The 27968-nt window shown below is 41.7% G+C and overlaps 2 protein-coding genes and 1 long non-coding RNA gene across 8 annotated transcripts in view; 2 read left to right on the top strand and 1 right to left on the bottom strand.

Annotated features, from left to right (window-relative positions):
* Nucleotides 1-334: 334 nt before the first annotated feature.
* Nucleotides 335-13507, top strand: BAALC (BAALC binder of MAP3K1 and KLF4). The gene is made up of 3 exons (XM_028736340.2): nt 335-855; nt 10216-10388; nt 11428-13507. Exons 1-3 carry the CDS (start codon nt 675-677, stop codon nt 11533-11535), a joined length of 462 nt encoding a protein of 153 aa, XP_028592173.2. The 5' UTR covers nt 335-674; the 3' UTR covers nt 11536-13507.
* LOC114600345 (uncharacterized) lies at nt 10667-24669 on the bottom strand. Of its 2 annotated transcripts, none has more exons than XR_013393863.1 (4): nt 23519-23637; nt 22009-22075; nt 14159-16244; nt 10667-10809 (listed from the first exon to the last, which is right to left on the bottom strand). It is a non-coding gene; the product is annotated as an uncharacterized LOC114600345 (long non-coding RNA). The 2 variants fall into 2 exon arrangements; XR_013393862.1 differs by lacking the exon at nt 10667-10809 and adding an exon at nt 24252-24669 and having other exon boundaries at nt 15665-16244; nt 23519-24033.
* FZD6 (frizzled class receptor 6) overlaps nt 23526-27968 on the top strand; it is a 27270-nt gene continuing 22827 nt past the window's right edge. The window contains exons 1-2 of one of the 5 annotated variants that reach the window (XM_028736335.2): nt 23526-23642; nt 24950-25328. In XM_028736335.2, coding sequence (XP_028592168.2) covers nt 25140-25328 — 189 coding nt within the window. In that variant the 5' untranslated portion in view covers nt 23526-23642; nt 24950-25139. The other 4 variants (XM_028736337.2, XM_028736338.2, XM_028736336.2 and 1 more) reach the window with 4 other exon arrangements.

Genomic DNA, 27968 nt, shown 5'->3' with positions numbered 1-27968 from the left:
AATCTTGTGTACTTATAGAATCGTTCCTTTTACATTGCAATGGATTAGCACTAACTCATGTATTTAATTAACCAGTTCAGCATTAATTAGACAAGGAGACTTGTCTCCACCCTGGGTCTGGGAGGAGAATGTGTTCCAGCCTTAGCACCAAACTGTTCAGTATCATGCCTCCGCTTTCAAGCGACGTGCCGAAGAGATGTCTTGTTAGGGGGAAAAGAAACAGCCAGTCCCGCTTCTGTATTAATATTAAAGGCAATATCAGTTCAGGCTCTTTGCACAGCCTTCAGCCCACAGCCTGGCGAGGAGGATTCTAAATTCCCAGGAAATTTGAGAAGAAAGGGATGGGAACAGAGAAGGGGGAAGAAGAAGAAAAACCCTGAAGGGAAAGGAAAGAAGAGGACACATAATTCTCCTGTTCTTAAGGCAACAGGAGGAGAAGAGGAAAGGGGACGTGAGGTAGGAGAGAGCAGAAGCTCCGGCCAGGACTGACAGGGGGCAGCCCTGAGGAGGCGGGGGAAACGGAGGAGGCGGGAAGCGATGGCGCCGCCTCCCGCCGCTCTCCCGCGCCTGGCCGGAGGCTGGGCGAGGAAGGCGGGAGGGCGATGCTGCTCTGGCCGGGCCGCTGACCGCGGTGCTGGCGCGGAGGGGGACGGAGGAGGAGGAGGCCCCGCAGGATGGGCTGCGGCGGGAGCCGAGCCGATGCCATCGAGCCGCGCTACTACGAGAGCTGGACGAGGGAGACCGAGTCCACCTGGCTGACCAACACAGACGCCGAGCCCCAGCAGCCGCTTCCCGCCGCCGCCGCCGCCACTGGCCCGGAGGGCGGCCACGCCGAGGCTGGCCTGAGGGAACCCGGTGAGTAGAGCTCGGGGCTGTGGTGGCGGGAAACGCGAGCGAGGCGGCCCGGGCCCTTCCCGCCTCCTCGCTCGGTCCTCCGCCTCGCTTCCTTCAACCAAAGGTTTGGCCGGAGGAAGCCGAGAGGTGGGCCAGCGAACAGGTGGCGAACACCTCACCTCCCTGTTGGGACATATTTCAGAGAAGTGGCTTTGCATTTCAAGTTCTGTCGTCTGAGCTGCGCTCATGGATTTATTCCTGCAGCCCTTGCTCCTCGTTCAGTGCGGCGGCTTGCAATGCAACCCTATAGGTCCTGCATATTCAGAACAGAAGTGAAGCCACAGTCACGGGTGGGGCTCTTTTTGGACCATTATTGTTCTTGCGACATTTTATTTTTAAGCAAGGAGAAGGGTTAAAACTTTTCCTCCCTGCAACGTAAAGAGGATGCATAGCAATATGCAGCTCTGCTTAACTTACATCTTCATGTAACTTAACCTTATGCCGGTTTCGTGATGTTTGTTTGGTCCAAGACCTTGTCCGTATTATATAGGATGCTGCTGGTGTGACACTACAGAAAGATCAGGGAGGGACCTTTTGTTGCTGTTGTAAGGAAAGGCTCTTCAATAGTCAGCAAAAGGGAGTTGCTGCTGAAAAGAAACCTGGTACCAGTGCGCAAGGAAGATGGATTGTAGCCTCAGTTCTCTAGATCCTGTGCTTTACCAGTTTGTGCCGTGTAGTAAGTGGCACAAGGATTGTCAGGCTTGTTGTGAACAGGGCTTCACATATTTGGATGATCAGGCTGTCGGAGCAACCTGTCTGATCTATGAATATTCGGATTTAGGGTTGTGCTTTAGTCAAGCTAGCAGTTCATAGTGTTGGAATCATGACTGAATGTTATATGTTACATGTTGCACATTTTCAGTTGCAAACATATCATCTTTGGTCTCTGTCCATTTAAGATGGATGCTGCTGTGCTTGTGCTTACAAGGATACAAGACAGTCCTAATGCTTAGCCAGCAGCACCATATCAACTTAGCAACGTAGAAGAACATGAAATACTGTAATTAGAACACACTCGCCACAATGCAGGCGGTAGGACTTCTGCACCAGTTATGGCATTGTGCCAAGTCAACTCTCCTAGCAGCTGCTTACTAAAAGCATCAGCAGGAATGCCTTAGCATCTCTGCAGGGTAGGTAGAACTCTTCTTGACCATAACCAGTGAGAGCCTCACAAGTGGGGAATAGAAGATTTGCTCTGTTTTCAGAACTAATGCTGCAGATAAGAGGTTTGCAGTATTAAGAGTTCAAATGTTGTTCACTGAAAACAGCACCACTCGTTTCCTGTCAGCTAATACCAGGCAACATTTTTAATACAGTTCAAAAGAGAGAGATGGCTGTCCGAATCATGAAAACATTTGGGTATTTAAGGGGGCTGGACATCTAGGGGCTTGCCCCCCTCCCTTTTGTCCCATGTTTTGAAAGCACGGATCCGAGAGGCTTGCCACTTGTTCCAAAAGCACGAGTCCGAGCAGCTATGCTTTTGCCCCACTGTTTCCCCCTGGAAAACACACTCAGTAGCTCTAAATTGGAACAAACGGTAATCCATGGAAAACGTGATTGCTATTTGTTCCAACTCAGTGCTAAATTATGGGTTTCTCGGGGGGGGGGAGCAGCTGGTGAAACAGAAGTGTGGATGAGCCCTAAGATGTCTTCTTTTTTACATTGGCTTTGGAGAATTGCCCCTGAGATGCTGCTGTGAGATGGTTTGCTGTAGTTTTAAAGAATGTTTTGTTTTATTGCACTGATATATTGCTTTATGAAGTTGTTGTTACCCAGGCTAATATATTTGATTAAGGGTGGGACATCTTTTTTTAAAATAAATATATGATTAATAAGAGAGCAAGAGTAAGGTTGGCAGAGTTGCATTAGAGACTGGGATGTGTGCATTAAAGCCCTGTTGAATTCCTCATCATTTCATTACATAGTATTTAGTGAAATGGGCTAGGTATCCAGGGGATATTACTGTTATTTATTAATTAACATAGATTTTGCTATGTAAGCTATAATATTTGTCTTTGGAAGTATGCCTTGTTGGTTTCAGAGCAACCCAGCAGCAAGCTCTCTGCCTATCTTAGGGATGTATACATGTGTTTTAAAGTAGTTGATTTTTCCCACCCCAGTCAAATCACTGTGAATGTGTACATGATAGCTGGTCAGCCATATGACTAGTTTAGAGGTGTGTGCCTGTAATAGATTATGTGGATTTTTATGCACAATCCATCATGAACATCCTGGTGGAATTGCTTACCATGCAGATTTAAAACAGGGAGGAAAGCCCTCAAAGGAGTTTTGTGAATTGACTCTTTGAAATAACATGCACTTATGGTCACATTCTGCTTAATTTTGGCATAGCGGCAGAGGGGGAGGGTAATACCCAAATGCTATTACATTCCTCCATAAACTGAGAAAATATCACTTGCTGTTGCTAACTAGGACTAAGCTACAATTACCTAGGACATCAGTCTTGGGCTCTTTCTATGGGTTTACTTTTATTTTTTGAAATGCAGGTGTAGGGAACAATCAGTTTGCTTATAGCAGCAGAGCTTCCCCTTATGCCATTTCTTTAACTGAAATCATAGTGCCGCTGCAAGCAAATCCAGACCCCACCTACATTTCAGTCATGTGTAACATGTAGTTTGACATTAACAGAACTCTTCTTTAACCTAAACCTTTTTTAACCTAGAATGAATCCATGGGTTATAACCAATGCTAGTCCTACTCAGAGCAGCCCACTGAAATTAATGAACCACAGTTAGTCATATCTATAGTCTCCAGTGGGTCTACTCTGTGTAGGACTAGCACTGAGCAGGACTAGCATTGATTACAACCTCAAATTTTGTTTTCTCAGTTTTTGCCTTCTGATTTTTGTAGCCTCTGTATGCACCACCTATACATTTTTAATATATTTGAGTTTGGTTGTATTTGTTATTGTCTTTGAGTAGGCAATGGTTAAGATTTAGCAGAAGTTAACTACTTGCAAGTCTTATTGTGTTAAGTAGGAGACAGTTTAACCATTCAGCTGAAATCAAAGGGACATAAACATTTATTTATTTTTCTTAGACATTTATATACTCCTTAATTACTTGTATTTCTAAGCAGCGTACATAAAAAAGCAATCCACACAAAATGTGACAATAAAAAAAAATATTACTGGTATAAAGCCAAACACCTAAATTTGGCTGGATCTTATCCAATATTATAATTTTCCACTCATTTTTTCCTTTCTATTTGTTTTTTCCTCCTCATATTCCCTTTTTATCTTAATTTTCAAACTGTAGCAGAGGGTGATTTTTTCTACATTAAACTGAAAAGAGCAATAATGGCTATAAACAGAGGTTTGAAATACAGAAACTGTAAGACCTTTGCATTAAGATCACAACAGAATTTAATGTACTCAGTAGTAAGCAACACACTTAAACCCAACAACCCAAGCCTGTACCAAACAATTGGTGAAGAAGAAATATCCAAAAAACGGTGTAGCGATATCAGTCATCTGGGGTGGGTGGTATGAAAAGGCAAAGCCTTTAAAAGACCAACAACGGTGCTATACTTTTGTGAATGGTCTCAAAAAAATGGAGGGGGGACAATTTAGCAGTAGTTCAAGTTGTTCCTAAAAGCTTCCATTGAAAGAGAAAATGTAGCATGAAATCCTCCTTTCACAGACTATTAAAACTAGAAAAATTATGTATTGCTGTTTTAAAAGCAGTCTTGTCACTCTAGTTGCTTCATTAGCTTCATCTAGAAAAGCAGTCAAAGCAAAACCATTGAACATAATGGTTTTGCATTATCAGAAGTATTATTGACAGTTGGATTAGTTTTCCATAGGCCAGAGATCTGCAATCTCTATAATCACAACATTTTTAGAGGGAGTTGCTTAGTTGTATAGGATCCATTCCCCCCCCCCCAAAAAAAAAACACTCTTCTGTTTTAAGGGTATATATATATTTCTGTTTTGAAACAACCTTTTGTTATGGTTATGTATTATAGCTCCTCCCGTTGCTCGGTCCCTACTCCTGCCAACCTAGCAGTTCGAAAGCATGTCAAAGTGGTGCTGCTCTGGTGGTACCGCTCTGGCAGGAAGGTAAACGGTGTTTCCATGTGCTGCTCTGGTTCGGCTTAGAAGCGGCTTAGTCATGCTGGCCACATGACCTAGAAGCTTTCTGCGGACAAACCATAGCTGTCAACCTCCCCTTTTTTGTGGGAAATTCCCTTATTCCATCACCCCTTCCCGCTGCTATCCTGGATTGTTAGATATCCCGTAGACTGTCCCCGGGACAGGTGAGGCTGCTGATCCCTTATTTTAGAGGCTGCTGAACCCTTATTTTCAAATCTGAAAGTTGACAGCTATGGGACAAATGCTGGCTCCCTTGGCCAGTAAAGCGAGATGAGCGCCGCAACCCCAGAGTCATCCGCGACTGGACCTAACGGTCAGGGGTTCCTTTACCTTTAGTACTTCTAATGCTGTTCCAAGTGCTATGTGGGGGAATATGGGTTTAAAGAGTCACAGATGCATTTTGCATTATGCCCATTATATTGTAAATAGGCAATGACATTTATGCATGCTCCATTTTGGGAAATATTTACTTGCTCATCTTCTATTTTTAAGTGACGTGTGTGTGTGTGCGCGTGTGTGTCCCCTTCAAGGCTGTACAATTTGCTTGCTGTGCTACCACAGTACTGGAGTGTTTATCCAGAAGTTTGTCATGCTGTTACTTAAACTTAGGCAGATGTACTACCCCAATCACCTGTCCCTATTACCTGTTAAGGAATGTCTACTAGATTATTTATTTCATTTATATTCCATCTTTTTCTCCAAGGAGCTCAAGACTGCATACAACATGTTTCTCCCCCTCATTTAATCCCCAAAACAACTCTGCAAAGTAGGTTAGGCTGAGTGGCACTGACTGACCAAAGGCCACCTAGTGAGCTTCATGACCAAGTAGAGATTTGAACCCTGGTCTCCAAGGTCATAGTCTGACACTCTAATCACTACACCACACTTGCTCTGATTCTTGCTAGTGGAAGCATTTGCTGTTTGAAGAACTAATATATATCCACCTACATACATAAGGAATCTAAACCAGCACCATCATTGTTTTACTTGACTGCTGTTTTGCCAAAATCCTATAACTAGATGTCAGCTTCATATTACTATATATTTGGAGATGAATGTAGATCACTTCCCCAGTGTAGTACTGTACTTGCAAGTAAACATGTCTCTTACATGCACCTTAAGTTAATAAGATGTGCATGGATTCATGCATGTTAAAGAACCCATTACATTGGATTTGCATTGTGTCCAACACTTGTCCATCTCCATGTATCTTCTTCTTCTTCATCATCTTCTTCTTCTTTGAATTTGTTAGTTGCTTTATCTTGCCAAGGCCAACCCAAAGCAACATACAACCAACCAAATGAACAACCCCCTGCCCCACATAGATACATGCATGGAGAGCCACCACAGACGTTGGGTTTTGTGTGTTCCTAGCCTTTTATCCCACTTCTAGCACCAGCTCAAGTGCTATGAGAAGATGCTGAAGATTCTCCTTCCCCACCCTTTCTCTGTTTCCTATGAGTAGTCATATATGAGCTCTATCTCTTGTGAAAAACATTTTCTCAGATTATGTAACATTCAGGTAGATTTGTAGGGTTGGGGCAGAACATAGTCTTCTCGTGAAGCTGATATGCAAGTCTCTGTGACTCAGTCTGTTATGGGCTACAGAAGCCAGAGTTGTTAGCTTAACATCTGCCCAAAACTGACAGCATCCCACCATTACTAGGCCACATCATTTGACACTTGTCTTAATACTAATTCACTTGGCCTAGCCCTCTAGGCCACATGTGCAAGGACTATCTGCACTGGGGCATTCTGTCTTCTTGCTTTGGACTAGATAACACCATAAATGAAACTGCTAGAATTTCCCCCCTCTTCCCTGCATTGCAGGTAGGCAGGGGACAACCATGGACTGAGCATGGACATAATATCTAGACTGACGGCAGTCTATGTTTTTGCACAATTTCTTTCTCCAAATCTATGACCACCAGTTACCAAATATGTGTTTGATGCTTATTGAGAGTAAAATATAATATAGTTTATGTGGATGCCACAAGCGTGTTACTCTATTCTACAGTAGTCCCCAAGTGACGCCACTTGTACCGAGCAACTCTCCGCCCACAACTTTTATACCTAGACTCAAAATATATGGGACCCCCCCCTCCAAACACACACACACACACACATTTCTTCCATCACCAGCTCCCTCATGAAAGCTTTGAGGGCAGGAAGGTGAGTCCTGGCAAATGGAAGGAGCCACCCTTTAATGACAAACCCAATTTCTCTCTCCCATGAAACTGGCATAAGGTGATATATAAATCAAATTAAAAATAACATAAGCATGCACTATGCATCCCAGCTATGCATTTTGCCTTCCGTCTCCATGTTGCCACACAGCCTACCCATCACGGCTTTATTTTAGCATGGCAACAGTGGTGTAGTACAGACTAGTCTGTATGGCAATCTCATGCAGGCGAATGGCTGACCCCATGCAGCATTATTCACTTGGATGCAGTTCTAAGCAGCATCTGTGCAACTCACTTGTGTGAAGCCTCAAACCTCTTGCACAGATGATCAAAAAGCATGAAAGGAACGTGCTGTTACTTCAAGACTATTTGTTCTTGAACAGATAAATATGAATGCATACGTAATTTTTACATGTTATTTTTGGTACTTTCCTCCTTTTTTGTTCTTTCCCCTGCAGTTTCTTGGAGTGCATTCTTCCATAAAGCTTGAATATTGCTTCATTCATATGATTTGACGCTTAAACAATACTTCATTAGCCCTCTAGATGTTCCTGTGTGGGAGGAGCATCCTGTAATCTTGCGTTGACTTTTAGCACCAGAAATGGGACTGAACCAGTTGTTTTCCTTTCCCTGCATTGCAGATATACAGAGGACAAGCAAGGATCTGCTTTGATAAAGAGTCTTTCGTCATAAACATTTTTTTAGGAGGTCTCCAAAAAGGATCAGACTTCCCGTGCAGTCTTCTTGCTCTAATTATTTGCATGTAGGTGGCAATGTGCACCCTTACAAATGCTATTTAGTTGGTACTATAGCACATGGAAGAATGGTGATGCTGAAATTAACTTGAGACAGCCTTTTAATATTCCGTTTTATGGAGGACTTGGGTATGTCTGTGCTGTGCACGTCCCCACTTACTCCCACTGACAACTACTGACAAATTTGATATGTTCCGTCAGGGTATCAATGTTTAACTGGATACATGTAAAATATTTAGGCTGCATGTCGAATCTAATTGGAGTTCACTCTGGATGCAGTATGTGTACAAAATAGAAATATTGATGCAATGCCTGGTCTCATGTGAGTTAAGACTTCATTGATTATGAAACACAGTATCACTTCCAAATACCAAGCAGTGTTCCTTACCATTCCCTAGTTTACAGCATAGACTTAACTAGCGCTCTGCTTTGGGCAGAAAACCGAAAAATTTTCTTGTTTCAGAGGGAGTCGCATAAAGAGGTTGGCTGAATATATTGAGCCAATTGTGCCGTTATCTCCTGTCTGCTTTTGCAGCTGCTCTCAGTCACCTGACACAAAGTAACAATGCCTTCAATTTTTCGTGATGCATATATGTAACCAAGAATCGTGCAAACAAAAACCCCAGTGGTTATACGTATTTCCTTTTATCGACAGCTTTGTTTGGTTCTGTATGTGGGGCTTGAAGCAAAAGCTATGATTAACTGATAAGAGCGTGTGAAAGGTCCATTATGTGGCAGATAGACACATATAACTGAAGCAGCTGGCCCCAAAGTTCACATATATTTCATATCAGTGGTAGCATCGGTAATCATAAGGCTTGGTACTTGGCCAGAAAACCTTGAGACGTGTGCAAAATGTTCTGTAGGTGGCAGTGGCGTAGCGTGGGTTGTCAGCACCCGGGGCAAGGCAAGTAATTTGCGCCCCTAACCCATGGATTTGCGCCCCCTAACCCATGGATTTGCGCCCCCCTAACCCGTGGATTTGCCCTAACCCCAGATGTTGCGCCCGGTGCGGCTGGCCCCCCCCTGCACCCCCCACGCTACGCCACTGGTAGGTGGTATTTATCGATTGATTGATTGATTGATTGATTGAATATACACTCTTCTGCCTTTCCTCCCCAAGGAGCTCAGGGAAGCAAACTGGCCATCAGCCTCTTGCTGATGCAGGACACATGCTGCCACAGCATCCCTGACACAGAATCATAGAGCTGGAAGACACATCAAATATTGGCTTGATCAGGAGTGGAAAACCTTCTTGGCCCAAATGGCCAAATCTTTCTCTCTCCCAAACCCTTTGGGCCAACTTGGGTGAGACGTGAGCGAGGCCACTGACCTGTCAATCTGACATCACAATTACTTTAGATGAGAGGTGGGCAGGTGACCCATAGGGGTGAGGGGAGGAGTCTGATTTGCCAGTGCATCCCCCATAGGACTTCAATGGCACCATGGTGCCCACAGAGGCCATGTTGGCAACCCCTTCTTTACCCAAACCATCAAGGCTTACCACAGAAACTTTCAGATGGCTCTGCTTGCTTTATTTGACAGGTTGCACACAGCCATGTTGTTTCACTGAGAAATGCTATATGATGATTGAAGGGTCCTGGTATATTTTATCTTTTGGAGAGAAAAAAACAGCTGGGTGAAGAGCTAGAGCAAACAGATGGGGAGGAAAACTGGCCCTTTCCCCCTGCCAATTCCCCAGTGCTCACAGCTGTTCTACCCGATAAAAAAGCAGGGGGAGGAAATTACGTAACTACACATAATTTCTGCCCTCAGGATGGCGAGAACGATTTTATAGCAAAAGTTCACAGAAATAGAAGAGAGGCAGTATGGGATGTTCTGAGCCATACAACGTATTTTTCCACAGCAGTATGGCTGCACAAAAGCAGGAAGTCAAACAGGACATAAACTATTATCCATGGTATTCAACAGATTACTATTTATATTTAAAAAGGAATAGAGCAGGAGAAGAAGAAAAAATCAGTGTTCTCTTTTTGTTTTCAAAGACATGTCTGCTTTGCTTATGTCTCTCTGAATAATAATTCAGGATCTTGTGCTCCTAACTTCTGTTCAGTTTCTAATTTGTTGGAGGTGGATAGGAATGTACAAATGTAAAAACCATCTTTTGGTAATTGGGCATATACAAACTGTTCACAAACAATTCTGTGAAACTGACTAGTTTTGTTAATATCTCTTTAACTTGAAAAATGTGTAAAACACCAGTAAATGTTTTGACTTAACAAAATGTGATTTTGTGTGTTCTTAGGAATTCTGGAGGACAGCAAAGCAACTCAGACTTGTACCGGAAAGTCCTCAGCTGCAAGTGGAATAGGTGGTACTGAAAAGAGAGCTCACTGTGGTACACAATGTACAAAACTGACAGTTCACCCCACGGGAACTTCAGCACACAAACAACAAAATGGCTTTAGAACCACAGAGGTAGGTGCAGAACTACATTCCGAGTGACTCCTTGTACACACTGGTATCCTCTTGAAGCTGGGCTAATTCTGTTTCTCCTCAGCTAAAGGCCTGTCACAGTGCTATTAAGCCTGTGTCCTTTATACTGAAGTCGTACCTTCTAAACTAGTGTCTCTTTTTTAAAGTCACAATGAAGACATTTCTCATATTGCAAGGCTCATGACAAAGCAATAACTATTGGGAATAATGGCATGTGTTGAACCTGTTTTAATTAAGGACATAAAGAAGAATCAACTGAATATATTAATACTGGTTTACTGTTATTTTGAAGGCCAGTCATGAGCTGCTTAAGTAAACATTTAAGCAACATTTATATTGCCCACTGGATGTTCCCGTCGCATCTCTGAGCCTGCCAAGCATCCATAAAATCCAACCGGAGTGTCTGTGAAGAAAAACTGGTGATTAATTCAATTGAACATGGTCTAGATCTCATGTTAGGCCCTACTCTGTGGTAGCAAAGTATTGGAGGATGATACAGTCTCAAGATTAGCCCAAAAGCTGGAGGTTTCCCACCCCGCTTTACATTTATACTTCCTTTGAACTTCACTAGTCATTTTTTGTCCATTTGGGGACAATGTTTTGGTTCATGTGGGTCTTTATTATCCTGAACACAACTTGGTGTCATCTACAAACTAGTCCATGTTCCTCCTCATCCTTGACTTCACATCCATTAAAAACAAGTTAAATAACACCAGTTAAACAGAGATCACTTGTGAGTGGTAGGGAGGGCGTTCTTTGTGATAACTTTCCAATTACTTTACTTCCTATTTGCTGAGTAAAAATGCCACTGTATCAACAATTTAACTGGCAATTACTAAAAGATCTGTTTGTGATTTCAGGATAGCGATATTGCGAAGTTTTGCTTGTTGTTTTGATTGGAATATTTTGATAATTTTTATTTTACTCTTGTCTGTTCTCCTTGTTTAGGAAATTTACTTCTATGAAACACCTTCTAAGCATCTTGCATTAAACTAATTTACTGTACACTCTTTCTAAACAGGCTAAATGGGACAACAAGAAAAACGTCACAAAAGAAGTCGCTATTAATGCCACCAAAACAATAAGACAAATTAGTAACAGAAGAATTACAAAGAACTGTGTCAATTAAAAGAGCCAAAGGAGAAGATGACTGAATTCTGCAATATTTTGCTGCACTTTAACTGACAACTTAATGTGAAGATCTCAAGATGTTTTATTTTTCATGCTGAATGTAGTGGACATCCTCTGCTGAGTGCCTTTGGAAAAACCGCTATCCTTGCTCTAAACTGCTGCCAGCAATGGACGCTTTTTGTTCTATATTGCCATACTGGTGAGGCTGGGCCAGCAATTAGAACATAATGTGTTTGGATTATATACATTGCCATTTAAGTAATTAATTTCACATAAGAATGTATACCAAAAGATTTCAGGAACACTTAATCCCTCACAAATGGCATCTGACACATCTGTTTTTAGGTACATGTGTGAGTGTCTGGAGGCGGTTGGAGGATGGATGGCGGCTAACAGATTGAGGTTGAATCCTGACAGGACAGAAGTACTGTTTTTGGAGGACAGGAGGCGGGCAGGTGTGGAGGACCTCCTGGTCCTCAAAGGGGTAACTGTGCCACTGAAGGACCAGGTGCGCAGCCTGGGAGTTATTCTGGACTCACAGCTGTCCATGGAGGCGCAGGTCAATTCTGTATCCAGGGCAGCTGTTTATCAGCTCCATCTGGTACGCAGGCTGAGACCCTACCTGCCCGCAGACTGTCTTGCCAGAGTGGTGCATGCTCTGGTTATCTCTTGCTTGGACTACTGCAATGCACTCTATGTGGGGCTACCTTTGAAGGTGACCCGGAAACTACAACTAATCCAGAATGCGGCAGCTAGACTGGTGACTGGGAGCGGCTGCCGAGACCACATAACACTGGTCTTGAAAGACCTACACTGACTCCCAGTACGTTTCCGAGCACAATTCAAAGTGTTGGTGCTGACCTTTAAAGCCCTAAACGGCCTCGGCCCAGTATACCTGAAGGAGTGTCTCCACCCCCATTGTTCTGCCCGGACACTGAGGTCCAGTGCCGAGGGCCTTCTGGTAGTTCCCTCGCTGCGAGAAGCCAAGTTGCAGGGGAACCAGGCAGAGGGCCTTCTTGGTAGTGGCACCCTGTGGAATGCCCTCCCACCAGATGTGAAAGAGAAAAACAACTACCATACTTTTAGAAGACATCTGAAGGCAGCCCTGTTTAGGGAAACTTTTAATGTTTAATAGACTATTGTATTTTAATATTCTGTTGGAAGCTGCCCAGAGTGGCTAGGGAAACCCAACCAGATGGGCGGGGTATAAATAATATTATTATTATTATTATTATTATTATTATTATTATTATTATTATTATTATTATTATATGAAAGTTGAGCTTTCATGCAGCCTTTCTGTGGTTGGCACTTCAGTTCAGTTTGCACATCAAATTATTTCCATCCTGATCCTAAAGATGTTCACTACAATGGCTGTGTACAGATTTGCAGGTTCTGTTGTTTATCTCAGTGGCATGCTGGGTGAGCCATATAATGGTCTCATTTGCTATACCATATGAGGCTTACGATGTAACTGATGGCCAAGGTTTGTGATGGCATAGATAGGTTTAATGTAGCTGAAATACATGTAAGAACTGTGGTACTCTAACTTTGCCTGCTTCTGTGTCATATAGCAGCTTTGCACTGTGTGGCAACGATATGCCTGCAAAAGGGTGAAATATCCGATCACTCAGAATTGGGATCTCCCACAACTCATTGAAAAAAGGCGATTGATCTTGTGTCTCCTTTATCACTTATATTTTCAAAAGGAATTTGTGTATACATTTGCTACTGAAGTCTCTAAATTTTAAACAAACAGATTTGCTTTGAAGGAGAGCAAAATTATTCAAATAGTAATCTAAAGGACACAACTTCATTTTTTAAAAAGTTCTTCTGGCCTATAAATTAATAAAATTTATATGAAAAGGTAGTGTTTGGTGTCAAATCTATAGAAAAGGCACTTCAATCACAGATGAACAGGCAATTGAGACAAATAAAAAAATGTAACTAATAAAAATGTTTGTAAATTGTTTGACTTCTTAAAGAAATTGCTTGTGATGAAAATTCAGTGTTTGAAATCTATATTCAGTTTCTAGGCTTAATAACTGTTGGAGGATTGCTTATTAAGTTAAGATAACCATTGAATCATAGAACCCTGTAGAGCAGGCATAGGCAAACTTGGCTCTCCAGATGTTTTGGGACCACAACTCCCATCATCCCTGACCACTGGTCCTGTTAGCTAGGGATGATGGGAGTTGTAGTCCCAAAAAACATCTGGAGGGCTGAATTTGCCTATGCCTGCTGCAGACTTTACTTAAGACCTGTCTACTCTCAGAGTGATAAATTCAAATTACAACTGTGTGCAACAATTAGGCTGCAGTAAGGATGTTTCAAGAGTGCTTATGCTCAAAGTTGGCAGCTGCAATACTCTCCATGCTTACTTGGAAGTAAGCCCTAGAACACATGATTCTATGGATTATGTATATTATGTCATATCTGCCAATTTAGAATGTGTGTTTATTTATTGTATTTATTATATACTGATTAATATTTCTAAGAGGTGCAAGTAAAATTACAAAAAAATAAAAATAAACCATGCATAGAATAACAATTAAAAAATCATAATAAACCCAACACCACTTTAAAATGCCTGTTGAAATAAGAAAGCCCTTGTCATGTACCTGAAGCTCAGCAAGGAGGGTGCCTGTCTAATCTCAGACACACTAGTCATATTTATAATAAAATAAAGAGTTAACTTTGTTGGTTGAATAAGAGGGAAATATTCATAGCCTCTCCTTGTCCCATATCTCTGTGATCACCGCTCCCACCAACTTCCCCATTTCTTACTTTAGACTGCAATCTTAAAGTTAGAGAAAGACAGAAATCTACCCCCCAAGGGGAACATGTCCACAACCCATAGTGCACAAATCTACTGCAATGTAGTTGCAATGAGCATATAATAGTCCCTTTATGTATATATGCAGCCTTTGATAATTAATTTCTTCTCCATAGCTTGAAAGTGTTTCTGTGGCTAGCTTCTAATCACTGATGCACAGAACACACTTGACAGACTGTCTTTTCCTATTTTGATTCAATGCCCAGAGACCTGACGAAGCAACTGACTTGTTTGTTGTTGAAAAGGATTAATACTGCAAAGTGGAGGTTTTCAAAAGTGCCAAAATAAAATAATTGGTGAGAAAAGGAAACACAATGAAGTCTCAGTCTGCAGTGAACCGCACAGGAGCACGTGGGCTTTTAAAACAAAACATGCCTTGCGAGAACAGCCAAACTGAAGGGGAGGTTATGGTAGAGAATTTGTAATTATATGAGCATATCCCGGTTGAATGCTGATTAAACAGGACTAGGTTTAGTGTGAAATCCCCTCTATGTATCACTATAATGATGCTGTGCTGTAACAGCTGCTCTGCTGACAAAATCATACACCAGGGGTGATGAACCTGTAGCCCTCCAGACGTCATTGGACTACAATTCCCATTATCCCTGACCATTGTTCATGCTGGCTGATGCTGATGGAATTCGATCAAGAACAGAAGGGCTACAAGTTCAATGTCATATACCCCATGTGCAAGGTATGGTAGCTGCTTTTTCTGGAAAACAAAATGGGCAGATGCACAAGTAAATATGGTTCCCTGCATGTTTCAAAGGCCTCTTCATGTTTCTTTATAAACACCAGTCCAGAGCAGTTTTTAATGAAGAAGCATTAAACATTTCCATTTTTCTATATTCTTAGGGATTCAGCATCCAACCTAACATATTTAGGAAACAAAATTACATATAATATTTCCTCCATGGTCAAAAGAAAACATGGATCACATCCTGCTACAAATAAAATTCACTTTGGCAGGTGGACTATATTACATATATGTAAACATTTGGGGTAATCAAAATGAAAGTGGTGCTATTTCTAGTTTCCTCAAAATGCATTGGGAACCATATGTACTTACCCAACTGTTGGTTTCAAAATGGACATTTTCCACCTGGGGTTGCAAATCCTTGGCCTTTAAGTGCTCTTTATAATTATGGGCAGAGTAAAGTTCCGCAGGAAGAAATAAACATCTCCTCCCCCAAAAGCTATTCCCAAAGTTCCCAGGTTTTATTTTATTCTGCTCCAAAGCGTAAGAATGTTCCTAATTCTTTTCTTTCATCTCTTGGCCAAGAAGGGAGTGTTGTGTTGTGTTCCGAGAGGACAGAGTCACAAGTGAAGTTTCAGCAGGAGAACTTGTTAATTGCTTCTGGCCTTGATCCAGCTCTTAATTGTGCATAACAGCTGGTGGGGCTGGGTGGGGGTGTGCAATGCCAGCTGCATCAAAGGACACATCCACCCATCAGCAGGGCCTTGGTGAACAATGCAATGTGGGTGTGTGATCCAGGTGCGTCCACTATGCACATGAAAGCTTTCCTCAATACACAGATCTCCCTCGTTGGACTGGGACATGCATGCGATGCCCAATGGGGTCTAAATAGTTGCTCCGAGGGCAGACTGTATCAAATGTAATTGCAGTAAACAAAGCAAAATGGCAGTTGGATACTTGCCTGCTACTCCATTGGTGCAGTAATATTAATGGTCACTTGGCTACAATGGCCATGAGAGGCAACCTAGGAATCTGCACTGTCAGATATTACTTTTCACCTCTTTGAATATATCTACAACTCATGCTTAAACTGCTGCATTGTCATTTCATGTGCCCAGAGATGTGTAGCAGTTGTGGCTTGTGACACCTAGACCTGGGAGATGGCACCAAGGAGCTAAAAATAAAAATGCAAAAAAAATAGTATCAATAACTGCAACAACAAAAACCCCTTCGAAATATCCCAGCCCAAGAGTCTGTTCACCAGCCTCAGCTTCTTCTTTTTGAGTCAGTCAGGATTCCACCCTCCCATGCCAAGTGCGAAAAGATCTGCAAGGAAGGGAGAAGGTCTTCCAGGACTCAGATTTCTCCATTATTGCTTGAATCACAGATGACCAGAGAGGGCTTGGTCCCTTTATCATTTTTAGTGGTCCGCTGAGCTACTGTTTTTAAAGGGCTATAGACTTACTTTGGCTAAAATGGGAGTGAGCAAGGTTACGGAGCTTGTGTAGTTTTTGCACTTGGGCAAAAAAAACACGAGAGGCACAAATACAAGATGGGGGACACCTGGCTTGAGAGCAGTACATGTGAAAAGGATCTAGGAGTCTTGGTTGACCACAAACTTGACATGAGCCAACAGTGTGACGCGGCAGCTAAAAAAGCCAATGCAATTCTGGGCTGCATCAATAGGAGTATAGCATCTAGATCAAGGGAAGTAATAGTGCCACTGTATTCTGCTCTGGTCAGACCTCACCTGGAGTACTGTGTCCAGTTCTGGGCACCGCAGTTCAAGAAGGACACTGACAAACTGGAACGTGTCCAGAGGAGGGCAACCAAAATGGTCAAAGGCCTGGAAACGATGCCTTATGAGGAACGGCTAAGGGAGCTGGGCATGTTTAGCCTGGAGAAGAGGAGGTCAAGGGGTGATATGATAGCCATGTTCAAATATATAAAAGGATGTCATATAGAGGAGGGAGAAAGGTTGTTTTCTGCTGCTCCAGAGAAGTGGACACGGAGCAATGGATCCAAACTACAAGAAAGAAGATTCCACCTAAACATTAGGAAGAACTTCCTGACAGTAAGAGCTGTTCGACAGTGGAATTTGCTGCCAAGGAGTGTGGTGGAGTCTCCTTCTTTGGAGGTCTTTAAGCAGAGGCTTGACAACCATATGTCAGGAGTGCTCTGATGGTGTTTCCTGCTTGGCAGGGGGTTGGACTCAATGGCCCTTGTGGTCTATTCCAACTCTATGATTCTATGATTCTTTAAGGGCCATTCTAATTTTCTTCACAAAATTCAAGAATTTATGGTTTCCAGAAACATCAGTGAAAAAAGAACCAACAGTTGTGAAGCACATAGCCTTTGCCTTACTTATGGTAATACTAAGTCAGGGTTCAAAACTGGAGGAGGATAATCACCTTTAAAATATGTTCTAAGAGCCTGCAGAACTATGGAATTTTTTTTTGCTGTATCGAATGCAAATGCACATCTTTCAAGTTATTTGTTTTTAAAAATCAGGTGTGACAGCAAATTCGGCCAAAAATAGGCACAAAATTTCATGTTGAATTGCTTCCGTTTGGTCTCTGCTGTACAGGGCAGTGGAAACATCTAGTTACAGTGTTGCTGCCAAAGGCTACCTATATCCTGGGGATTGGGAATGGATCAAGTCAATCACTTGATCCAGGAACCACACAGAAAGGTACTGCAGGCATATCCCTTGGTGGCTAGTGATGCCACAGCTGTGGTTTTTCAGAGATTTAAATCTGGAAAATGTTACAGCTTCCCAGGATTATTGGAAGTTGAAGGGATTTTAATATGCAGCTAAAGTGTTTTAAATCAACCTAATAAAATAATTATTCAAGTATTCTTTTAGCATAATTAACACCTTTGAACTGCCCGGTTGAAATACAGGTTTTAATTGCTAGAACACTGTGGAGGATGCCCAACCGTGAAGCTCCTGTTGTGACAAATCTAATGAGAATGGATTTTCTGTTTCTCGTTTCATCACCTCACCAGTGCTTTTTAGAAAAAAAAACATACCCAAAATGTCAGAAAAAGCATATCAAATAAATTAATAGTCTTTTCTGTTGTGTTGGGAGGTGGAATAGATGGGCAAACTATTTCTAAAAAACACACAGGACCAGTTTCCTGTGGTGTTTCCAGATTTTGAAGCACTCTGCTTCCAGCAGTTTCTCAAGGCACATTCATTATTTATTATGCTCATTAAGTAAACAGCTTCTCAAGCAAGGTTTAAGGATTTTATTCAATTCTCTGATGCCCCCCATGAGCCACAGCTAAGATTTCGTGTTTTGCAGATATAGTTCTTATTGTACTTCCTCTGTGTTTGCTCCAAAATTGATTTTAGGATTTGATGCTCTCAGGGAAGGCTTGGGCAGAATGAGACATTATCTTGGCAAATGTGCAGCCCCTGGCTGCGTTTGCTGGCACAATGGGAACTCAAGAGTTAGGAGGAGCAGGGCCGGATTTAGGTTTGAAGAGGCCCTAAGATACTGAAGGTAATGGGGCCCTTTATATGTCCAGCTGTCCTTTGTCAACAACAAATGGTTGCTGTTTTTTGTGTTGAATATATGCTCTGGTAATTTATAGACCTAATAGGTATTTGCACATAACAAATAGGAGCCTACACAACACAAAACAGTGTTGCTGTATGTAGGTTTTATTTTATTTGTTTTTTTATCTTATATTTTGGAAATGTAGAGTGGGGCCCTAAGCTATAGCTTGTTTAGCTTATATGTAAATCCGGCAGAGGCACTTACAGGGGCCACAGAAAGTAAATTATCTGAGGACTATGGTCATGGCTACTGTTTAAAGCTTAGCATGAAAATAGAAATATTAAATAATATGACAAAGATCTTGATCCAGATACACACATATATTGTCAGAAGCAGCATTTTGTAGTCAGATGTGTTTCCAGCGGCATGTTATAGACCAGACCTGTGTGGGATATATTTTCTATCAGATTATTTATTTACATATTATTTGTTTTCTTTACTGCATTTATATACCACCTTCCTGATAAGGCATTAAAGATTAAGTTACAAAAGACAAAATAATAAAACAGTAGACTTCTGTCAGCCACTGGTGATCTCTTTGGGAGCTGATGGTATGAGATTCCTGATTTGGGCTACTTCTCTTCAACTTTCCTCATATCAAAGTTTTTACGTATGGTATTTCATGGAAAGGCAGATAAGGATCATTGTCAGTGGCTGCTTTGGGAGCAGATAGCATGAACTCGTCACCCTACAATTCTTCTGCATGAATCTTTGATAGTAAGGAGCCTATTAAAATGCTCACATTTTGGCCATCTCTTTATACTGGCATTTAATGGACCAATGACACCAAATCTTGAAACCGAACATTACATGCAAAAACTGAAGCTTTGGTAATGTGAATCCAATCATCTCTACCAGTTTGCCATAGGAGCTTGAAGTATCAGGTTGCTCCAAGTGGGCGTTAAAACAGAACAATTTGCTAAGTAAGTCTGTAAGTAGCAGATGGGTTGCAAAGTAAGGACAGAATATAATTTGGGAACTTGGTTTGTAAAATGTTTAGGGGATAACCATTCTAGCAAGTGTAAACACTCAGGCAATTCCATGAAAATGTCTACCTACACACTCATTTTTATTTTTCATAGATTGTTAACTTGTTCTGTATCATTTTAAAGATAGTTTTCCTAAGTTTCATTATATGGCAACAGTTTTTCAAAATGGCATATTGCATGTGAGTAAAGCTACCACAAGTGTGACATGCAAAATGACTCGCAATTGAACTGAAAGTGGCTCTTGAGAGCTTTACCTTTACCTAAAAGAAGCCTCTTCTGTAATTTGTTCAGATCCTCAGGAGCTTAAGAAACAGCTGGAGGGTTTTATTGCTATTTGTGTTGAAAAGACAAAATATTGATCATTTCTGTCATCATCTGTGTTGGCTATCTCCCAAAGCAATGTTGTATTGATTGTTCTGTTTCAGAAATCCTGATTTTGGTGTGTGTGTTTTAGTACTTCCCCAGCTACAAAACAGAACTGCAAAGCTTTGTCAATACCAGAGTCTACAATATACTGCAGTAAAAGCATTACTTTTCTTTATCCTCAGGTTGTTTGGTTTCATTTGTTTGCTTTGCATGCAACTAGTGTAGATTTTAGCTGTGAGCAAACTCTATATATGCTATACTAACTATACTATACTACACACACACACCTCAATTTTCTTTTTGATTTTTTGTTTTAATTTAAGATACACAATATACAAAAAATTATCCCCCCCCCCAGTGCCATTCCTTGTGTAACCAAAACAGCACCACACACACACACAATAGGAAGATATTGGCATATTTGGGAAAAACTTGTGGTTTGCAGAAGTACTAAAATGCCAGCGGAAAAACCTAAAGGGGAAAAAGTTCTCAAAAACAACTCAGTGAGGACTAATATATTCAGGGTCTACAAAATACTGCCTGGCTGCTGGAGAAAAAAGAAAAGAAAAACTGGAGAGATAATACTATGGGGAAAGTAAATAGGTCCCATTGAGTTTAATGGCACTTACTCACAGGTAAGTGGTTATTGGGTTGCAGCTTAAATGTGACAGAAAAATTGAGTGTCAAAACACAAAAACTGAGTTGAGCTTTGCAGTTGACATTCAGCAGATTTGTTAGTGCCACCTACTGGTTCTTTAAAGTTTTTCTATTGAATCTAGAGAAATTAAAAGCAACGCCTAAATGATAAATTGATTAAAATAACATTGGGATTAAATTAAATTATAAGTTTTTTGTTTTGTGTTTTAAAAAGGATCTGCCATAAGGAAAAAGGAGACAAGACTTTGTGGTTGTTGTTTTTTTTTGCAATAGGCATAACAAGGTATGTAGTTGTACCCAGCTGCACCCTACTGCAGATGTAGATACCCAATAAAGTAGACTTGCGGCTTCACTGTGTTTGTGAATGAAAGGATGTCCATGTGTGAAAGAGTGTGCAGAATAATTCTGAAAAAGAGAGGGAATTGGGGGGAAATGAGCTCATTTATAGGTAATAAGAGCAAATTAATTGTCTTAGGAGTGTCCTGTTGGACAGAAAACTGGGTTCAGATGAGTGATTTTGTGTTCTGGGGCTCAGATCCTGGCTATGCCTTGAGATTATCAATGTTTACAAAATGACAGCCATTTTGTGACTAGCCATGGCCATGGCAGCCATTTCACAACAGTTTTTAAAATCTCCAAATGTGCCCACAAGTTCAAAAAGATTGGTGACCTATTTCTTGCTCAACTCCGGCCATTAACAACTATTGTAAGAAATGCCACTATTTCTAAGTTGCAATCAAAATAAAAGCCATCAAAACAACAGATAATGCTCCTCTGTTAGGTCTTCATTTTCTCATCCCTACATTTTATTATCTAAACAGCCAAATCTTTAAAAATGGTTTTAGCTACCTAGTAATGCAAAGTAAGGACTTGCACTACTGTAGTTAAAACATGGTTTGGTTGCTGGCAAACAGGGCAGGAGAAAAATAATATATTTATTGTGATTCTGCAGTTCTATAAATTATCTTGTCTATAAATGTTACAACCATCATCTTACTTGTGTGCATCAGCCTGTCTATACAAGGCCAAGCTCTGTGAGTCCCAAATTGACCTGGGTAAGGCTCTGGCACTGAATAATCTTGTCTCAGTGCCATCACCTTCCAGTTTGTAATTATGTGTTGGCATGCCTCTTTCCAGATCTCAAAGCACTATACTGATGCTAATGAAGGTTTGTAAGGGTATTAAATAAAATTATTATCATTCACATTTCATAAAGGCACAGAATGGCAGTTGTGTGACTTACCCAAGGCTACACAACAAGTCTGTGGGAGAACTGGTTGAGCAACACAGGAGCCTCACATTTCAGTTTTGTGGTGATAATTATCGCAACAATGAAAGGAGAGTTTAGCATGACACTGACCTTTTGGGAGAGGGCTTCTTTGTTCTGGTTTTGGGTATTTTTAACCCACCTTTGTGTCAAAGGTCCCCTAGGTGGCAAATGATACAATAATCACAATTATAATGAAAGGTAACAAACAAAAACTGGGCTAAAATAATGTTAGACTCACAATATAATTTAAACCATCTGGGCACATAAGGATTTTGCCTGGTTCTAAAATAATGTTAAGGTAGGTGTTGGGTAGGCCTATTTGGGATGGACATCACACTCATCGTATCTTACGTTGCAGAAGCATTAAGAGAAGAATTTCAAATGACTGTGCTGGTGCATGGGGAAAGAAGTGATCATTCAGATACTGAAGTTCCAAGCCATGATCAAAACCAGCACTTTACATTGAGATAGATAGTGGGCAGCTCTCCAGGCTATTGTCTTTCTCATCCTCTCAGGGCAAAATTTTAAGGCAAAAAGATGAAGCAATGAGACATCTTTGGGGGAAAGGGATGAATGAGAACAGCCAGAGGTGGATTTAGGGCGGCATGACTGGTTCCACCACACTGGGTGCAGGGCCTAGGAGGCGCTGCAAGAACAGAGCAGAACAGAAGGAGAGAGGAGGGCAGGGGAAACCCACAAGGCCTGATCCTTTGTACATTTACTCAGAAGTAAATCCCACTGAATTAAACTGGATTTACCTAGGCCACGAAACACAAGGCTGAACAGTTCATGTTTATTTGTCCTTAAATTGAAGAAGGGGGCTCAACATATTGCTATTTTATTATGTTTTTAAAGTGTGGGTTCCCAAAGTTCAAGATATTTTAATATCTCAAATGTTTTAAATTAATTTCTCTGGCATCCTATTTACATTAGGAACTACATTCCTATTTATCCACACCAGAACTACGGCTAAGATTTCCTTTAGCCTTAGAAAGAAACACTCTCTAGTTTTTGTTAAAAAGTTACGTCGCTCTCAATAGATTTACTTCAAAATAATAATTAATCATAAAAAATAAACGAACAATCGTCTTGATTTCAATGACAAATAGGCATCTGAGATGTTTCCACTTTCCAGTCTGCTGACACCGGGAGCCAACATTTCGCCCAATGCCAAGCTGGATTGAAACAAAATGCAGCATGAGGAGACACCGTCGGTGTGCGGGTGAACAGCAAAGTGCACTCTAGCATTTTGGCATGCAGGTGAAGAATATCATTTGCCCACCTTTAAAAAAACACAAAGAAATAGCACAAAAGGAAGAAAAGCTTGTGATCTCGTGGTCCTCCCTCTCCATTAAGCTAATTTCCTACTTTCAGAGGTTTATCTGCCTTTTTTAAAAAAATGCGGAGGAGCATTAGAAACGCGATTCCTCCTCTCCCGTGGTCATTTCCACCCCTTTTCCCTCCACGAGGGGAAGGGGAAGAGACACCGGTGAGGCGCCGCCATCTTGGCGGAGAGGAGCGAGGGGGAGAGGCGGGAGCGGGGAGGGGATCCGGGTGGCCCGAAGAAGGTGCGCCAGCACCGCCCCCTCGCCCTTCTCACCGGTCGTTCAAATATCGCGCGATTCTTCTAGCACCACCACCTCCCTGTCTCGGCTGGCCCTGCATTCTGTCTCCGAAAGGACCCGTGAGCCCGCGCGGCCGTTGGCGCCCTGAGGCGAGTCCAGGTGAGGCGCCGGCTCTCTGCCAAGCGGCTCAGGTGAGGGACGGGGGCGTGGCTTGGCGCCCAGCTGCCCGCCCCCCCGCCCCCTCCGCTGTGGTTTCTTCCCGTCTGAGGGACCCGACGGGACGGGGTAACGACGACGCCTTGTGTTGGCATGTGGGGCGGCCGCCGAATAGAGGCAGGTTAGAAAGAGTTTCTTCTTCTGCCCCTGCGCTGAGAAGAAGAGGCCGTTTGTTTGGAGGACTGAATTAAATCCGGGTTTTCTGTTCCTCTCTACGTCCTCAGCATCTTGAAAAAATGCTCCATGGCAGGTAATGCCACTTCGAAGAGCTTTCAGGGCAAAGTAGTTGGTGGGCTCTCTCGTTTCAAGTCTTCCCTAAATCCGGGTGAAATAGCTGTATGAGGACAAGCGGAAAGTCACGAAACGGCGTGTGAGTTTTCCAGAGCCTTTCTACCAGGCCATCTCTAAGGTGGTAAAGCAGGGAGGGGAAATGCTGGCTGCAGTTCAAGCTGTGGAGGCATTGTCGAGGAAAGGAAGGAAGGGAGTTGGTTTTTGAGGCGGAGAGAGCCTCGGTAGCTGCAAAGTGTGGGCGGAATCGGGCTTATAACATACCTGTTAGAAGAGATCGTACCTCTCTCTCTATTCTCGTTGTAACGTGAGCTTTCTCCCCTCTGAAATGTCTGCCGTCAGCTTAATTGGTATGTAGGCATCTTTCCCTCTTTTGGTTCATCTGTGCGATGAGGAAGAAGTTTCAGAGCTCTCCAGTCAGCGCAGCGATGCAAACAGTTCTTTTGCAAACCACATTGTAAACTATAAATGTATTGGCTGTATTGAGGGCCCTCCTGTAAACTTGTATGTTGACGGTTGTTGCTTATATGGAAGATGTCTAAATTATATGTTTAGAAGTTATGACTGACCTACATTTTGAAAATTGGGGTGTGTCTTTCAAGTTTCTGATGGTGTTACTGAGAAATTTACCCTGTGGGGTTTAGTTCTTAACATGTAGAATGTCTTTGTAGCTGCAATCCCAAGTAATCTTCGTTGAATGTAGTGAGACTTATTTCTGAATGAACATGCATAGGCTTGTACTGTGCAGAATAGTAACTGATTATTAGCTGAGCTATCCTGATTGTCACTGCTGTCAACGACTGATCCAGTTGTCTTTTGCCTTGAGGAGTTGTAGGGTAATAATAGCCTACCTTATTTCTAAAAGTATTGGTAAGCTTTTGCCTTTTAAAGTTCTATTTGATGCATTTCAAAGATCTTGAAGCAGTTACAGCTATTGTTAACTGTTCTTTTTTCCTTTACAGTGCACAAATGGCAAAATTTATCTTTCAAGTAATCGAGACAGGCAGATGAGAATATGAAGAGAAACAGGAAATCCAGTCTTGCCATTTCATTGCAGTCTCTGAGAAATTAAAAAAGGAATATGTGTTTACTTTGACTGTGAACAAAGTATCCTGTGGAGAAGCTGATCATGACACAACAGTGAAGTGTGAAATGCCTGGGAAGATGGGTATCTTTGTACTTCTGACTTTGAGCTTAATCTTAAACTTGACACATGGGCATAGCTTATTCACATGTGAACCCATTACTATCCCAAGATGTTCTGGAATGGCCTACAATATGACATTTTTCCCCAATGTGATGGGGCACTATGATCAGCAAACTGCAGCTGCCAGAATGGGGGTGAGTTGTTCTTTCTCTACCGTACATGCTATAAATATTTTTTCTGTTATATGTACAAATGTGATTCTGTCAGTAAAAAGAATTCTAGGTAAGACATGTTCAATATTACACATTATGAGGAAAAACCTAGTGTTCTGAAACAAGACTTGAAATAGTTACCAAATGCCTAAAAATCATAGAGAGAGAGATGCAGGTACAAACATAACAGTATGGGCATGTGACCACATTTTAGGGTCTATTCTTACATGGTTTGAGCCTGAAAATTAACAAAAGAGCTCCTACATCCTGTCTGAATAAATGTATAGAAGATCTTCTGTATTACCTTTTTAAATCTTCAAAGTGTTTAGTCATCTGAACTTCCTGACTGTTTATAGCAGGCGACCTTGTGCTGTATCCCCTCAGGCCACTAGCATCTGCATGCAGTTGGCATAAAAATTCATTGCTGCCCATAAAGTTCTAAAATATGAGATGCATCTCTTCCACAGATCTCCCAACTGGGTATAAAAGCATAGGTGTAGTAACTCCTCAAATAAGTTTCGTTCATTAAGCTAAATGAAAGGAGTGTTAAGCTTCTCTTAAGTTTATTCTTGTCTCTAACATACTCATTCAGTTACAGGTAGGTAGCTGTGTTGGTCTGCCATAGTCGAAACAAAATAAAAAAAATCCTTCTAGTAGCACCTTAGAGACCAACTAAGTTTGTTATTGGTATGAGCTTTTGTGTGCATGAAGAAGTGTCCGTGCACACGAAAGCTCATACCAATAACAAACTTAGTTGGTCTCTAAGGTACTACTGGAAGGAATTTTTTTATACTCCTTCAGACTAGACATTCACAATTGTCCATGGTGTGATTGACCAAACATGCCTGTGAATTAGGGATGTAATCTAATTTTTAAAAAAAGAAATTTAACCATGGGAGTTTGAGTCAATTAATCAATGAAGGTGCATAAATTTCCATGGGATTTTTTTCCTAAAGAAAAATGTACTTTAAAAATATGCATATTTTTCAGCAGGCTGTGTCAGAGAAATTCTTTTTTCTGTCATGGAAGGCAATACCTTTTTTTAATAGTGGTGATTACTATGTACAATGCTTTCCAGTAATTGTAGTGAACATCAATTACAATCTTGAAGCAATGTAGGATGTCTTTTTACTTGATCTAAATATTTTTAATAGTTTGACTAAGCGCATCTGCCTGCTTGCTGATCCTTTCTCTCTAGGTGGTGCAGCTATAGAGCGTTGGCAATGGAAAAAGCAGACATCTCTCATGTGATCACCTGCACTCTCCCTCTGCATGGTACAGTGGTGAGGAATGAGCCCAATTGTCCTCACCATTCCACCAGCTTTGAGAGCATGAGCATGAAGAGACAATAGGGTCAAGGATAGGGCAAGTGATAGTTGCCTCTGAATGCCCAATTATCCTCTCCCTCTAGAAGCCTGTACCTGCTCATGCGTTCTTCCTTTGGGTGCTGGAGCAGGAAGAATTAGGCCCAGCAAAGCAGCTGATGTTCTTTGGAGGAGCAGTCACCACTTCTGCTTACTGGGCAGTATTGCGGCAAAAATTGGACCCACAAACCCTGCCATCCACAGGGAGAGTGCTGTTTAGCGAGTGGTTGCTCCTTCCATGACTAGAGGTTTCTGCTGCAATGCCCAGAGAGATGGGTAAGCAAGTTGGCAGAGGCAACTTCTTGAGATTTCTTGCCAAGTAGTACCATGGGCCCAGTCCTCCCTATGACAGTGTCTATACCATGAGCAAGAGAGGTAGTGGGAGCAGCTGCTGCTTTCCTTTGCTTGTGGATGGATTTGAGGGTGGTTTCTGTGGGCTTCCTGGCTAGGATGTTCTTTCTCCTTCCTGCGCTTCAGCCTCTGCTACAGAGCAGGAGAAAGGAGAAGAGATTGCTGTTTAGTGTTTGCCAGTTCTCCCTAGAAGTTTTAATATGTATGTGTTAGTGTTTATTTTAAACATTAACATTTATAATAAGTCTCCAAAAGCATTAAATTGTGAATTCCATGTAGACTTTGGATATTTGGAATGATAAGAACACGAGTGAGGGGCACATTGCTATTTTCATCCTTCGCTTCCCCTCCCATTTCACCTGGAAGGAAGATGTGCATCCTTCAACCATCTGTACTGTTGAATCCTTATTCTGATTTCTGTCAGACACTTCTAGTTTTGGTGGTATATATTTTGGTGGTGTTTTCTCATATCGAAAGATTTCTAAGCACAAGCAAATATTTGTTTGTGACAAGAAAATTAAGGTACCTGTGCAATTAGAAATTGCACTGAAGCATTCCTTATTCTCTTGTAATATAACCGTGACAAGTCAGTACATGTAGGAATGGAGAACAAAACTTAATTCACATTCAGTGTTCTAAAGGATATGTCTTCTAATGTTGCAGTTCTAAGCACACTTTCTTGGAGCATATCCTATTGAAGCTAGAGGCACTTGCTTCCAAGTAAGCTTGCATGGGACTGTGCTGTAAAACAAGACTAAAACACTAATAAGTAGACAGATTTTTAGCTCTGTATATGAGCATCCATCAGAGCTAATGAACAAAGTGATAAGTAAGGTAACATTGAGACAAAAACAAAACAAAACTCATGCTAGATGGAAGTCTAAACAGGCTGTGTAAGGAGCCTCAG

This window comes from Podarcis muralis, chromosome 8 (assembly GCF_964188315.1).
Source record: "Podarcis muralis chromosome 8, rPodMur119.hap1.1, whole genome shotgun sequence".
Lineage (NCBI taxonomy): Eukaryota > Metazoa > Chordata > Lepidosauria > Squamata > Lacertidae > Podarcis > Podarcis muralis.
Note: the sequence above shows the minus strand (reverse complement) of the source record. Positions and strands in the feature narration are given on the sequence as shown.

Coding starts and splice junctions, on each gene's coding strand:
- BAALC (XM_028736340.2), top strand. CDS start 675: ATGGGCTGCGGCGGGAGCCGAGCCGATGCCATCGAGCCGCGCTACTAC. Junction 856..10,215: donor GGCTGGCCTGAGGGAACCCG/GTGAGTAGAGCT, acceptor GTGTGTTCTTAG/GAATTCTGGAGGACAGCAAA. Junction 10,389..11,427: donor ATGGCTTTAGAACCACAGAG/GTAGGTGCAGAA, acceptor CTTTCTAAACAG/GCTAAATGGGACAACAAGAA.